General features: G+C 33.4%; 1 protein-coding gene across 1 annotated transcript in view; it reads left to right on the top strand.

The window, feature by feature from the left end:
- Positions 1-14583, top strand: part of Rat1 (5'-3' exoribonuclease 2 Rat1) — a 365027-nt gene extending 350444 nt beyond the window's left edge. The window contains exon 29 of the mRNA XM_090399598.1: positions 14472-14583. Within this exon, the coding sequence (XP_090255724.1) occupies positions 14472-14583 (112 nt within the window). The remainder of the gene's footprint in view (positions 1-14471) is intronic.
- The last annotated feature ends 2178 nt before the right edge of the window (positions 14584-16761 follow it).

The raw sequence follows: 16761 nt of genomic DNA, 5'->3' as shown, positions 1-16761 counted from the left end.
TCGGTAATATGCGGTTTCCAGCTTAAACTGCTATCAATTTTTAATCCAAGTAAGTTATTACACTGACTTTTTCTATTTTCTCGCAGTTGCAATTTGAATTTGTCCTGCAATTCCAATCATGCAAAAGTAATTGTGCAGTGAAGTTCATTTTGCCAGTTGTATTTCGCAAGTTAAAATTTGCGTATTTAGTTTTTGAGACATGCAGACTGAGTTTGTTTGACTGCAACCAATTTGTTACTTTCAAAAGATCAGCATTCATGATGGTTTTCATTTGTTCAGCTGTGTCTGTAAAGAAAATTAGTACTGTATCATCTGCAAAAGTATTTATTTTACTGTTTAGCTTAAGATTGCAGAATTCATTGATATAAATATTAAATAAAATTGGTCCCAAGACAGATCCTTGTGGTACACCGCAGTCTACTGTTTTGGAGCTGCTATAGCTGTTGCTTATTTTTACAATTTGTGAACTGGCATTTAAGTAATTTTTGAACCAGTTTAGGGCAGTACCTCGTATTCCTATGACCTAATTTTTTTTATTAAAATTTCATGTGATACACAGTCAAAAGCTTTGTGTATATCTAGAAATAGTAAATTTGTATTCAAGTAGCTAAATTGAAAAATATAGAATATCATTTGTATAAATGTTGTATTTGTATGATTAAATGTACATAAATTTCTAAATATATAGTTTTAAATGGTCAGTACAGGTAACCCTCGTATAATGTGGTACATATACAATGCAGTCTACAAATTGTGGTAACCCTTGTACAACGTGGTTTTGACAAAAACACAGTCTAGAAATTGTAGTAATCCTTTATCTTTTCATATATTTTTCACCATGCGACTTAAAAATCAAATTTTATCTTCGTTAAATTTGTGTCTGTAATACGCAATAAGGCACAGGTAGTTATAAGTAGCGAATTTATATTAGGGAAAACACTCTTTAGCATGCATGTATGTCAATTGTATACTGTATAAATGTTTATTGTTGAAAATTGTTTTCATTTTCTGCCAGGAAAGCACATTAAAAATCATAATGTGTTATCTCAATCTGAGCACTTTGTTTTCTGGTGAGTTACATACATAATTAATATGTAATGCTTTTTTTATGTAAAAAAAAATTATTTTATAGTAATGGCCACAAATTGCATTGAAAAGGGGGGGGGGGGGGAATGAATATTGAAAAGAAAATTCGCCTTGAAGAAAAACTCCTTTTCCTTGATTGGCATTGCCTGAATATAACATTTTATATTTATTGCTCAGAAAGATCTCACCAGTTTTTGTCTTTTTTGTTTCAGTTACCCTATTATGTCAATCTGGTACTTATCCAATTCCTCAGCTAGCTCCATTTCTTTGCCATTCAAGCTACTTATGTTGATAGTACCAATCTTGAACTCTGATGATGTTGAGTTGGAGTAAGTTTTAGGATTTGTTCCAGTAGCTGACTTTTCGCTGTTTTCCCTGGCGAAAACAGCGGGGGCCTTATTTACCCGGGCGATGCCCCAGCCAGCATGAAATTTTGTCGTGTTGTACCATTATTTGAAATTTTGGTTGAAGCCAATAAGAATACAATTTGGACGGTTAAATCCCAAATTGGCAGCCCATCCTTGTCTGTTCAGTATCCAGGTAGATACCTAATAGGGTGCACCATGAGAAGGTGAGGATTGGACATTAGGTTAGAAGCCCTGGTCGGTTCTCTGCATTCCTTTGAAGGCGCCATGTGGAGCTCTCCTCTCGGTTATATAGCTTTAACCCCCCTCAAAATATTTCTGCATATCTTTAATCAAGCCTTCTGTCTGATCATAGGCTCGAATAAGTTTCTTTATCCAGTTTTCCATTTTGACTGCCCACATAATTCTACTTGAAATTACCTCCCAGTCAGTTAACTCATCTTGATGATTATTGTTAAAAGCTTGCTATTCCTTTCTTGCCGTGATTGCTATTGTCCAAATAGCACAAATTTCTCAGTAAAAACAATATTATAATACAGCATATTGCAAAAAATGGAACTTAATATGATGGTGAGGAAAATTGGGAGATTGTCTCTTTCCCATTTGGGAAAGGAGCAGTTTCATCTCCACCAAGAGTGAGGCATTTAATATTTTATATAAATATTTCACAGAAAGCATTGAAAATTATCAGTGAATTGCTATGTGGTAAACTGTTGTTTGAAACTTTTTCATGGGACCACTGTGGTGAATACAAAGAGACCAAAATAATAGTTTGTTATACAAAATCTATAGCAGGTTTCCTTTACAATTGGGCTTTGTTAAACTTTGTAATTAGTTTGTTGTGAACAAGTGAGTGCTCTAGCCATTGTGAAAATTGAGTGTATTTTGAAGAAAATTATGCTTCATAGAAAAATTGTAAAATTGAAATTCTAAAACTTGTAAAACAGGTACTTTTAATGCTGATTATTACATCATAGCAATGTGGCTAGAAACAGGCTATTAAAAGCCACTAATTATTTTAAAGGATATTCACATCAGCAAGCTTTTTACAAATAACAAATTATAAAGAGTTCACTATATTGAGAGTTGGTTAATGTCTACAGTTCTGGAAACTTAATTGTTCTCTTTGTGTATCAAGTACACCATTAGATGTCTTGAGGAAATTTCTGAAGTTTCCAGACTTCTCCAAGATTTGCAATTATTCACACAAGGAAAGTTTTTTTATTTTATATGAGTTTTATATGAGACTGTAAGCCTATAATACATTAATGTTAGCATTATTAGTGGCTAGAAGTGAGTAATTTTTTAAGGCATTTGAAGCCTCTAATAAACAGAGTGGTCATGCCATGTGATGAAATTCATCTACCACCTTAGGACATTAATGAACATCATGCCCACAGTGGGATTCAAACCCACTGAATTATTTATGACAAAGCCCACCAGGGTAACTTTGTTATAAATTTGTTACTTATTGGGTGATCCAAAAATTCTTCTACTGTAGCAAGAATATCACAAAGTCAATCTACCAGTAATATATCACTTTGAATTCATTTAAACTAAAAGTGCTTGCATGTTTGGCTGCCTTTTTTTCTGCCATCATTATCATCAAGGTGAATATGTATACATCAGGTAAAAGGTGTGAATGTGAAATCATCTTTATATAAATCACTGAAAACAATAATGACTATTATATTTGTTGAAGCAGGTGAGGCTTTGGAACTGAGAATAGTTTATATGTGTAACACATCTCACACATGCAGGATGCAGTTCATTGTTACAAACAGCTCATAGGTGGTAGTGTCTATGTAAATGATTTGATTTAAACAAAAATTGGAATATCTCAACAAATTTTTGAATTCTGAATACCAAATTTGAGTGAGCTCTGCCTAGCCAAAGTTCCAGAATAATTGGGAATGAACAGACAGATATAACCTTGCAAAACTTAAACATTTGATGAAGTGTACCTGAAAAGTAAAACCAAGTGTTAAAAAGTAAACAGGTTTCATGGTCATTTTTGTAAACTGCTACCAGCTGTGATTTGCATTAGCATTAATACACTATTTTAAATACTGTAGTGCTCACAGAAACATGTACAGAGTAAAAAAAAAACACTCAATTGCAGAGGATATTCTGAAATCCAGTGCTTTCATATCACAGAAGAATGATGTCCTTTGGGTGGAAAGATCTAGATTTGCATCCTGTCTAGAACACAAGAAACCTTTATAAGAGCATTTCAGCAAAGGTGAATTAACTGGTTTTATATGAGAGTGGCAGGTTCTCTCCCACACCAGAACAAACTATTATCAGACAATATATTTGCCGTATGCTTTGTTTGCTTGATCATGATTGTTAAACACCAGTTATTCATAAACAGATTTTATTATCGAAACTAATATGAATGTTTTCGTATATAAGTGGCATAGAAAAGCGTGTTGTTATATTTTTGTCATGGAGAAAATTAAAAAAAAAAAAAAAAAGGCTGTGCACCGAATTTAAATATTACAAGTTACAAACAGTATGACAGAAGTATATTGTCTTTAACTTAATCTGTAACTGTTTGTAATTTTTTTTTTTTTTTTTTCGATAATACAAAGGTTTTCATTAAACTAGGTATTGATGATCATGAAAATCATTGAAAATTTGTAACAGACTTTACTGTTCCCTTTTCTTTTTTTTTTAATTTATATTTAAAAAATATTTATTAACATATCAGGATCCATGCACTTACTACTTTATCTCTATTTTTGTGTTTAAATAATTTTTAGCATTGCATAAGACTCAAAGCATACTTTTTTGTTTTGACACTAAGTATATTAAGTCAAACAAAACAAAGTAGTTATTGCACTTGAGTGCAGCATTTATGAACGAAGCATCTAATATTAGAAGATAAACTGTCGCAGTTTGTAAGGTTGGCTGAGTGGTTAGTGTGTCTGCTTTCCAAACAATAAGCTGTGGGAGATGAATTTTTCATTGACCAGTATGAGACCACTGCCTGATTATTGGAGGCTTGAAGTGAATTGAAAAAGTTCCATGTTTAGTATACATCTGCAGTAGGGTTTTGAGATTATGTAAAAAATAAATAAAAACATATAAGAGTAATAAAATTAAAATTAAAAAAAAAAACTTATCCAACATACAGTACTTCTAATGTATAGTATGGTGAAAAAAAAAAAAAAAAAACCAGTACTGAACTTCGATACTCCCATTCATTATATGTGCTATGAGATATGCCATTACATATAGCTGTAGCAATGGTGTTGACGGAAGAAAAGACATTTTTTTTTTTTAAGCATTATTTTCATTCATATGGAGTTGGTAGAGCAAACAGGCCAAGCCTAGGACATGTTTGTTTGACATTCCATTTCATGCACAGGTATTCCAACAGGACATAGCAACCTGTCACTCATCACGTCATTATAGAGCCTATTTATCAGAATGCTTCCTCCTGGAGGCTCTTCACATCACTTGATGCCTCCATTTGGGATATGTTGAAGGAATGAATATTCCACCATTACCTGCCTTCAAACCTTGGTGAACTAAGGAATAAAACTGAACAATATGTCCAGCAGATGTCCCAACCTTTGTTTCCAAGATGACAGAGAACCTATGCATGCACTATGAAACCTTTCTTGAAAGACAAGTTGCCCATTTCGAGCACATAATCTACCATCGTTAATGCTTTATTCGATCAAGATTCCACCGATATTTTGGATGTACATATTTCTTTGTTAATTATTATTATTATTACGTAGTGCCTCCGGGGAGTCCAAAGACTCATTGAGGGAGGTCATCCACTCCACAACTTTGTCTCCACCACTCAATCCACCAACTACAACGAACTGCAACTACCATCATCATCTATACCAATGCTATCTATTGACCATCATCACCACTAGCACCCTCACAGGCAATCACAAACATCCGTGCCCACGGCAGGATTCAAACCACAGCCTTTTGGTTGGAGAGCGGATACGCTTACCACTCAGCCAACCAGGCCGGCAAGAAACCCATTTACTCCATAATATACAGTGTGTCCACAAATGCTTACCCTGATTATAATATAACTCTTCACTGGATACTTGAAATAGAACACAAAGTTAGACTTCAATGCATAGCAATTATTAATTAAAAATTTTTAAACTATTAAATTTTAATTATTAAAAATCATTATCCTCATCGATGCGGTTCAAAATGAAGTTAGCAAATTCTTCACGCCTTGGACAATCAGCTGGCTTTATCTCCTGGACAATTTGTACTTTGTATGCAAACAATTTCAAACATTTGCGTACCCCTTTGTGGACTGTACTCCTTGGCATTTGAAGTTCTAGTGAAGCTCTTCTGATTGACTTCTGCGGTGACCAGGTGAAGGCAGTTTGAACTGTCTCCTTGGAAAACAATGGTCTGCCACTGCTTGTACCCTTATGAACTGAACCTGTTTCTAAAAACTTTGTCTTCCATGACTTAATGAGCTTGACATTGGGTGGGTTCTTTCCATACTGTGCCCTAAACATTTGCTGCACTGTAACTGGAGATTTTGTTTTTTGCTAGCCACAGAACACATTGGGTTTTTTCCTGTATTGAAGCCATTTTTAAAAAAAAATCAGCAGCAGCACTCCTGATGGCAAAAGCAGTATACTGAAGATACCAGTATGGAAACTTTATGAGTGCCCAAGTTTACCTGCAACAAAATTTATTCAGTTAGTTTCATTGGTAAAATATTATAGTCAGTTGAAATCAGGGTAAAAATTTGAGGACATCCTGTATATCACTGTAGTTTTTCAGTAGTTATTTTGTGCCATACTATACTATAAGCTTACTACCTTTGTGGGCAGGAGTCACTATTATAACAGTTGAGTTAATGAGATTTCAAATTAGGATTTACCAGAGATGCAAAATTGAGCAAAACAAATAATGTTACTTCACTTTTGGGGGGGGGGGGGGTCTGATTATGTAAATACAGTAGATTATTGTGATTATCGATCAGCTATTGTTATCAAAATCAGTCAGTCCCAAAATACACAATTTAAAAATAATCAAAAGTTCTGGTAATTGTTATCAAAATCCCCGAATGTTTAGCCTTTTGCATCTCAGAATTCTAAGAAATAAGGGTTAATCAGGAGAAAATTTGACAAAGAACATTTGTTAATCTTCCTTTAATCTTATTCTTCCAGGCAAATCCAGGGGATATAAATACAGTCTAATTGTGATTTTTCAAGTTTATTTTTGTGCTTTTTTTTAGTAAGTGAATTTGACTTTACGTGCTCATTAAAACGGCCCTTAGCATTATGGCAGAAGCAAGTAAAAAACATAAAGATTTATCTTTTCAAGAAAAGCAAAGAATTTTGGAATGCTATGATAAGTTGTCCAAAATGAGTCAGCATAGTGCGGCTGTGTATCTAAAAATTTCACAACTCTTGTGTAAGATCTTAAAAAACAGATCAAACATTGAAACTTCAGTTCTTACTAATGAGAAAATGGATTGGAAGAGAGCCCTCTGGTAAGGATATTCAAGTAAGTTGAATCAGCGTGAAAATGGTTTAGTAACATTCGTGAATAGAATGCTTCGATTAGTGGGCCTTTGATGCGACAAAAAGCAGAAAAACTCGCAAAAACAATGGGCAAAGAAAATTTTACTGCAACTGATGGATGGTTTAACAGGTGGAAAAAGCAAGAGAATATTGTGCACAAGTGTATTCATGGTAAAGAAAAAAGTGCTGGTTTTTTTATCAGCTGATGCATGGATTAAGACTGAGTGACCAAAAAATTATTGCTGAGTATTCTCCTGAGGATATTTACAATGCAGATGAAAGAGAAAAAATGAAAGTACTAAAGGATTTAAATCTTCAAAAGAGTGAATGACAGTTCTTTATTGTGCTAATATGAAAGGTGAGAAACGAGAGCTCCTAGTGACTGGTAAAAATAAAAAATCCTCAGTGTTTTAAAGGTGTCAAAAGTTTGCCTATTGACTACTGTTCTAGTGCAAATGCTTGGATGACTAATGGCATCTTCAACAATTGGTTAGTTAAGTGGGATCTTAAATTAAAGCAAAAAATCGTCTTGTTAGTAGACAATTGCATTGCACACACACACAAACAATTTATCATTTATGAACAAAGTAATTTTCTTGCCTTCGAAGACTACATCGTTAATTCAATCATGTGACCAAGGCATCGTACAAGCTTTTAAAGCTTATTATTGCATAGAAGTAAATGCGAGAATTATAGCTGAACTTGATTAAGTATAAAAGACCAATCTAATGCAAGTGCAATTGCAAAAAATATTTCCCTTCTTGATGCATTGCATTTGGTAGCAATGCCATGGAAGCAAGTCACAGAGAAGACTATTGAAAACTGCTTCCAGAAAGGTGGAAGCAGATTTTTTTAAAAAAAAAACTCTGAAACTCCTTTTTCCGAAGAATTTGAATGTCTTACAAATGAAATTTTTGATAAATCCCCAGACGCTATGTCAAAAGAAGAATTTGAAAATTGGTTGAATTTTGATAATGTTGAAGTGGTGGTGGCTACAATGACAGTGTTGGAAATATTTCAAGCTTCTTCCAATGAGAACTTTAAACTAATAGAAGAAAGTGAACCTAATACAAGTATAGCAGAACATATTTTAGAAGCTCCTCCAACCAATGCCCAGATGCAAGAAGCTCTATGAATACCTCAGTGCGGTGTGCAACATAGAGCGACAAACTTTGAAAGGCATTATGACTATGAGCAATTTATTCAAGAATTCATATATTCAAAGACACGACAGTAGATACAGTAAATACACAACACTAGGTAAGTTTTTAAAATAAATTAAATAATGTTCATAACAATAAATTGAAATAAATGATGCAATTTTTTATATCCTTTGCTTAATGTTATCAGTCGGTTATTGTTATCGAAAAGCAACTGTCCCAAAGTGATCACAATAGGCAGCGCCTACTGCATTATGTTCATTTTAATTAGTTTGTATTTATGGGAGATAAAACATATGCATACATTGCATTACCTAAAATATTCTTTTAAAGAAAAGAAATACCTATGATTTGATGTTACATTACATGTGAATTGTGACTGGAAGTTTTAGTAGAGCTGGTATAAATATTTCAGGAATTTGATTATGGTTTTATTTTTTATAAAATAAAAAACTCTATAAATATTTTTAAGACAAATTGTTAAAATTTAATTATTATTATTATTATTTTTAAATGTGGTTACCACCCACAAAAAAGTTATTATTAAACCTATAGTGCATTTATACCATGGGTGGGCAAGGATTTTTTTTCCCCTCCATTTTTCAATTATATATATATATATATATATTTAATTGAATGACTAAAACCAAGATTTAAGTAAAAAGGTTTTAATATTAAAGCACGACTAGTTTTGGCTTGTAACAGCCTTCATCAGGTGACATTATAAAAGAAAGAAAAAACACTAAAACACTGAAGCTTAAATAAACTATGGACAACACAGAGAGTCTCTATACATAATTGACATTAAAACGTTGTGGTTGTATTTAAAGCTGTTCTTTCGTTTGTTGTATTGTTGGGAAAGTGCGTACTAGTAGCATCTCGTGAACACCAGTACATGATTACAGCTGAATGACTATCTGGGAGGTTGTAACTCAAGTTATTATTTAGATGAACAGGATTGAAGATGATTTCCCTAAATTCCACCTCTTTCAATTCGATTTTTCTCTCTAGTTCATCATTGCAACAGAAGATGTTAGTAGATTTTTCCCAGCAGATTGTGTGACTTTGGCTTTCATCATTAGGATTAGCCGAGAAAAGGATATGACTTGATAATGCACTGGCTCGCTGTCTCTTGTAAGTAATGTCCCTCATGTGCTCTTCCATATGCAATTCGACAGATTTGTCTGTCTGCCCAAAATAAGGAATATCACAATCACACAATATTGTATATACACCAGGGTATTTACGATGATGATAAGGTTTTGGGTGGCTTATTAAGAAACAGATTTTTGGAAGTGGAGTGAACAAAGTTCTGATATTGTATTTTCTTAGAACTTTTGCTAATTTATGTAAAACTGTACTTATGTAAGGAATAGATATATTGCCTTTGAATCTATTTGTTTCTTCTGAGCAATGTCTAGATGATTAAGAAGGAATCTTTCAATGATTCTCTTGGAATATCCATTAACTTTGAAAGAAGTTTTGAGATGGTTTATTTCTGTAAGAAGTTCATTTGGGTCATCCAGAAGAGAACGGGGGTCCGTGTCCCAAGGTGGAAATTATTCCAAGCTTATGAGGAGGGAAATGATTGGACTGACTATGCAGATATCTGCTGGTATGTGTGGGCTTTCTATATATATCGATGTTTTGAGTTTACCAGAAGAGCAGGTCAGTTTGACATCAAGAAAAGGCAGGGAATTATCCGTTTCAAGCTCGGCAGTAAACTTAATACTTTGATGTCAGCTATTGAGATGTTCGAGGAAAACATAAGGGAATCATGTCCATGGCTCCAAATAATGAAGACATCATCTACATATGATGTCTGTATGTGTGTGTGTGTGTGTATATATACACACTCTAAAACCTAGCATGAAACTTTCTCAGCCCGAATTGTAGCCATTTAGGCTTCCAATAAGTGGGAAGGTGGTCTCACACCAGGCAACGAATTTCATCTTCCACCTAAAGACAATTGCAAACATCCATGCCCATGGTGGGATTTGAACCCACGACCTGTAGGTTGGAGAGTGGGTACGCTAACCACTCAGCCAATAAAGCTGGCAATGATGATGTTTTAATGCAATTGGAATCATGGGAAATATACTTGAACCAGGATAAATCATTATATATAAAAACCTTCATGTTTTCTGTTGAAATGAGCTCCCACTGACTGAATTGATAAAATAAATCTGAATGTTGTCAAAAAAAAGCTAATCAAAAATATTTTTTTCCTTTGTTGTTTTAATATTTATAATGCACTTCATTTCACTCAGTACCATTTACAAAGTCATTTTAGAAAGGCCAAATTCCAACTGTTATGGCTATATAACTTGGACATGAATTATTCTAAAATGTGTTTGTTCTGAAGTCAAAGAATATGAGAAAGAAATAAATGAATATGAGAAATGAGTGCATAGAGGGTCAGAAATTGTTCAAGTAGCTTTAGTGGGGGATAAAGGCTTGACTGCTATTTGAGCAGGAGGCACATTTTCTGCATTTGGCCCTTTCAGAGTGATTTGGGCTTAAAATGTTTTTTACAGATGGTTAGGCAGTATTGTGTGCTCAGTGAAGCATGTTTTTTGACTTAGCTATTTGAGATATGTTGATTTTTATCATGGACTGCCTCGGTACACTTGTTGGAGAATCAGGGCAGAGGTTTTCAGTGAGTGGGGGATGAAGGTCCTCATTCAAACAAGTATTATTTCAGTTATTTTTGGTTAAAGTATTTGGATGAGAAGAGCAGAAAGAGTTATCAGACTATACAAAAGAAATGTAAAAATTATGGAGGACATCCCATTTAGTGTTGAAGTGCTAGAGGATATGGACTGAGATCAGCTGAAGGTTGATTTAGGAAAGGAAACATGGACATGCTTATGCTTGGAATTAGCTCTGATATCTACAGTGTATTTTGAAGTAGAGCTGGTTAAGAAAGGGTCCAGCATATGGAGAATGATGAGGATTGTATGGTGTTCTTCTGTTGGTAGACAAACAGTTTGTGTTAAATTGTTACAACAAATACTTGTTGCATCTTTGTTTTGATCTAAGCTGCGAATTTAGAAAAGGAAAACCAGTTTAAATTATGAACATTAAAATCTCCAAGGGTGACTTAGGAAAATCTGATACCTTCAGAAATAAGTAATTCAAATCAGAATTATCAGGTTATTGATATTACTTGCTTATCCATTGATAAGTAGGTAATATCTAGTAAGTAGGGAATATAAGACTAGTAGGATTGGTAAGTAGAGCATATAAGACTAGATGGATGCTAGTCTTATATGCCCTATGGCATATAAGACTAGTATCCATCACCAGTTAACTTTACTTGTCTATTCCTCCCATCCAGACATTTCTTTTCTTTTTTCTTTCTCTGTCATTCTTTACCAAGTTAGTTTAGGCCTTCCTGTTTTTCTTTTTGTTTTCACAACCCATTTCGATGGTTTTATTTGCTGAAATTAGGAGAGCAATAAATACACCAAAGTGTGGCAAAGAAAATTTGAGCCAGAGCAGATCATAAAAGGGGGATTCTAGTTTAGTAATCTCTAGCATGAAACACCAAATCTGACAAATGCATATGCACTACCCTTATTAGGAAAAAACTATGCAAAGTATGGTTCAAAAGGTTGTGGTGGGCATTTGATGATACTAACAGTTAAGAAAATAAAAGTTACAAAGGAACAGTTCTATACATCAAAAATGTAGATAAAATATTATCTACATTTTTGATGTATAGACACAACTGTGGTGCTGAAACAATGTGGCTTTAAAGTGGCATTCGCGCTTCTGAAAAAAAAATTTGCTCAATATTAAGATCAGCTAATCAACCTCATCTGCATCTTGAGAAACCAGGTGTATATAAAACTTTCTGAATATGTGACATGTGTCAGACAACCAGGCCATTCAAGAAAAAGTGTGAATGCCACTTCACACTACTGAGAAAGAGAAAATGTTACAAATCAGTCTAGCCTGTCATACTACAATTGAGAAATTCAATATAACTATTGAACTCAATATTCACAAGTTCAAAGAAGCATCAGAAAAGTGTCCAAAAACAGATGAAGGCATAAGCCAGCTTTGGTCTGTTTTTATAAAAGATCTAAAATCATAGTACTAGTTACAGTGATCTATTATTTATCTGACCCTTTAGTTATCAGAACAGCAAGTTCTGATAATTGGAGGGTCAGATAATTGAAGTAAAGTTACATGATTCTCTACCTAAAGTCAGTTGGCATGCAAGGGTCATTCTTTTGAATACTGATACTTGGTAGATTACTGTATAATTGATGTTATGCAGCATGATTAACAATGAAGCATACATATATAACACAAATTCAAGTCACTTTTTAATGGCAATTTGTTAACATTTTAAGCTTTATTATTGTTTTATATGTATTCAGTTTGTTGACCACTTTCATATTCTTGGGAAAGTATGCTACAGCATATAAAAAACAAGTTAGTTAAAAAATAAAAAAAAACATTCTGTCTGGTCATACTGATTATTTTAAATGTGCCAAATTTATATTCTTAGAATGCCTTAGGGCATTGTGAAACCTTGGTTTTGAATAGAATAGGGGAGTGAAGGTTTTCATTCCAGTGAGAATAATTTCTGTAATGTGATTGCAACAAATGTTTGGATTAGTGAAGTGCAAATAGCAGGATGCATATGGAAGAGAGGAGTAGAAGTTCCCAGAAGTTGAGTGTGCTGTGGAAAGGGCATTCTGTGGGAGAGATGACTGCAGTATACTAGAAAGAACTGGCTAAGATAGGATCAAGGTGTTGGAAAGGATTATCTGGTTGGCAGGTGGAAAATTTGCAGATACTCCCCCCCCCCCATCTTTTCCATCTTAGTGGAATAGAAAAAGGAAAGCCACTTAGAAGTGTGTGAGCATTAAAGTCACTTAGGAAAATGATTTCACTCTAAGTACTGAACTGCAGAAAATCATACTTTAGAAAAAATCTCAAGGAGAATAGAGTGATGTTTAAAATTTGTACAGCATAAAAGATGACAAATGAATGTTACAGAATGGGAAAAGAAACCTTAAGCCAGAAACATGAGTACAGTACAGTGCTTTCTTGTTTGGAAGAACACTATCCAAACTATGCAAACAGTGCATAGTTTGGATAGTCCAGATGTATAGTAGTTTTAGCTACTTTTTTTTAAGGTACAATCAAAGTCCTAAACATCTATTATTGGTTATGCAATTTGTTATTTTTAATACACATTTTTGGATTATTTAACTACAGTGATACTGTAATATTTTATTGTTTCCATTGTTTATATGAATTATTCACTAAAATAAATGATATAGAGAGTAAGGACATGCAATGAGACGTGATGGATACTTGGGCAGATCACCCCATAATGGAACTTTAACAATGTCCCCCCCCCCCCCACTCCTGACATGATTTGGCATATTAAGTGGCAGCTGGATGATGCACCAGCTAAGCTGATTGGGAAGACTCCTAATGCATTACAATCAGGCTAAGTTTCATATAATATCAAGCAACTGATCTGCAGAACGTGTTGAGCATGCTGTGTAATGCTTACACTATGTGAAAAGGCGGTTAAGTTGATGGAAGCTAGACCCCCTGCTACAGAGGCCAAATATGCATCATCCTTTGGGATTCCAGTAAACGGTGGTGTTTCACTGGGTTAATAAGGTCATCATCCATCTACCATTTCCCCCACCCCCCCCCCCCCCGGGAATACCCACTGATTTTGCCGAAGAAACTTTTGGAGACAGGCTGCACCACGGGATGGCAGTCTTGACTGGAAGATGCTATTTATTATAGTTTACCTATTGGTTAATATGAGATACAGATGAACTAGATCAGAATTTTAAATACTGTAAGCCACATTTGAACTAATCAACTAACAACAGCAAGGACAGTGCCAGCATTATTACAAAGCATAAAAATGCATAATGAAGATAGACAGTTTGAGCATTATTGATGTTCATTCTTCATTAAAGTAATTGATATTCCATCTTTAAGATGATATTTTTAACATTTTCTACTCTAAAATAAACATTGAATGTCTTATTCTGTTGATTATTTTACAATTTTTTCAATCAAATCGAAAAAATTATCTTAAAGCGCCATATAGGTATTCTTAGTTTGTTTACATAACTTACTCTTAACTGGTTCAATTGAAATCAAGCAAAATAAAACAGTACTTTCTTTATTTTTGTTGTGAAAAGAAAACACTAATTTATAGATCAGAGGTTTCTTGTGTAAGTAGTAAATCTTTAAAAATGAAATGCCATAATCTTGAAATGGTATATGTTTTAAACATGTTTTACAAAAAATTGAACACCATGACTTTTATTTATTAACAGTCGCCAGTTAAATGTTGGTTCTGGAATCTATAATAAAGTACCACCACCCACTAATTATAGAAATTCACAGGCAGGACTTTTCCCAACTCCACGAGGAGGGACAAATGGGTAGGTTTACTAAAAGTTTTTGATATTTGATTATTAAGTACAAATAATAGTTTTCATTTCATTCAGCTTAAAAATAATATTTACAATAAACATTTTAAAAAAAATATATATATATATAATGTGTGTGTGTGTGTGTTTAATAACCCAGTAAAAATCGCTAGCTGTCTAACTTATGGACTTATATTTTTTTTACTATATTTTCTAAATTGTTTTCCTTAAATTTTGAGTATCTAAACTGCTTATATTCTCTGTTAACCTAACTTATTTGATGTTTATTACCTCCTTCCCTAGAGGCTAAAAACAATAGCTTTTTCTTAAAAAATAGCACTCATCTTAGCCTTAAGAGAGTATTTGGTTTTTCATTTCCATTTCGACTGCCAACTATGCATTATCTTGTAGCATATTTTTGTACTGAATATTAGTGTACCAGTCCCCCTCCTTACCTGCACAGGGCTAGAAACTTTCTACCAGTAATATAATTAGTCAAGTTCTGAAAACACTTTTACTAAAGAAAGTTCATAGTTACAGTGACAAAATGAAAAATATGTCAACAATTATATATTTTTGAAGAGAAAATGCTATCAGCATAGTGGCACTAGAGGCAAGTTTACAAGTTAGGCCAATGGCAGTCAATGTGTTGATTTTCTCCATGAATGCAGAATCTGTTCTGTTTTGCTATCAGTTGTTGTAGCTCGTCTTATCTATATTATGGAAAGTTTGTTTTCTTGCAGGTAAGTTATGCCATTTTTGTAATTAATTGACTTTATAATAAAAGCCTTATTCATCACTCAAATTTGAACGAAATCTAAAAGGTAACAACCTTGCTGTGTGTGTGTGTGTGTGTGTGTGTGTGTGTGTGTGTGTGTGTGTGTGTGTGTGTGTGTGTGTGTGTGTGTGTGTGTGTGTTCATTCTTTGGAAAGTTTACAAATATTGCATGTCATGTCTGTGCTTCTTAAGATGGAATGTTAATCTTGTGTGGTAGTAAGCTAAGTCCATTCTGTATATATATGTGAATTTTTTAGTCTCCTCCCTCAGATTTTTAAGATTTTCAACTTTTCATGTTATTTTAATATCTAATTGACCTTTATATTATTCTAAAATAATATAAATGTCATTATATTATTCTAAAGAATTAAATAGCCATATCCTATGGGAAAAATGCACTAAATTAGAAGAGATACATTCTCTTAATAAATTCTTCCAGAAACTGTTGTTATCAGGAGATTTAGCAAAATTTACAAATTAAAGGTGGCAACACTAGTTTGTATTTCAATGTTATGACCTTGAGGAAAATTTTATGTAGAGTATTTAATTACTTTAGTAAAACTGATGCAAATCAGTCATTGTAATTTATCTCAAAATCAGTAAGATTAGAGATAAATTAAAATGGTGTTTCATAGCATTTTTGTATAGTAGCATATAATTAGCATAACATCTGAACCTAGAACCATTTCTGACATTATTTTATTTTATTATTATTCATTATTTGTTTTGCCTAATTTTGAATGCAAAAATGATCTCATTTGAACCAAAACCTGGGTAACCTTTAATCTCATTCCTAAGCCCAAGATTTCATCTACTTGCTGTTATTTAAAAATGTCTTGCCTAACTTTTGCCCTTTGAAATGGCTTGATTGAAATGAAAATTGAGATCATTCAGCAAATTTCTAATGGATTTTTCACTAAAATCCGTTCGGTTAGGAATAACATGCATATGAATTGATTTGACAAATGAGTAATTCATTACAGATACATTTTGCAAAATGTGGGGTGAAAATCCATGAATGAACCTTGGGAATGAAACTCTCTTGCCTCTATATAAACTGATAACACATCTTCAGTTGATAAACCATACCTGAGGAACTTGGATCCTAGACAAGATTTCAACTAAAACATGCTGTCACTATATTAAAAAAAAAAGTTCCTCATGTTCTAGAAAGATAGAACATGAGAAACCTCTGTCTTGTCAGTTCTAGAAAAAGAACTATGAACGCTGTCGGTGCCAGGTTAATTTGTGCCCTAGACAAAGTTTACAAGTGTGCCCCTTATTTCATAAACTAAAATGTTTCTAATTGTCTTTCAGGGTAAATTAATAGGGCCTTTTTTTATTTTCTTTTTTAATTAATTTGAAAATTCTTTGGTATAATTCATTTGCAAAAAAAAAGTTATAAAATACTGAAAT

Source organism: Typopeltis vanoorti, chromosome 10 (assembly GCF_054136105.1).
Source record: "Typopeltis vanoorti isolate ZY-2024b chromosome 10, IOZ_Tvanoo_1.0, whole genome shotgun sequence".
Lineage (NCBI taxonomy): Eukaryota > Metazoa > Arthropoda > Arachnida > Uropygi > Thelyphonidae > Typopeltis > Typopeltis vanoorti.
The sequence above is the reverse complement of the archived record's forward strand: the minus strand, read 5'-3'. Positions and strand labels throughout refer to the sequence as shown.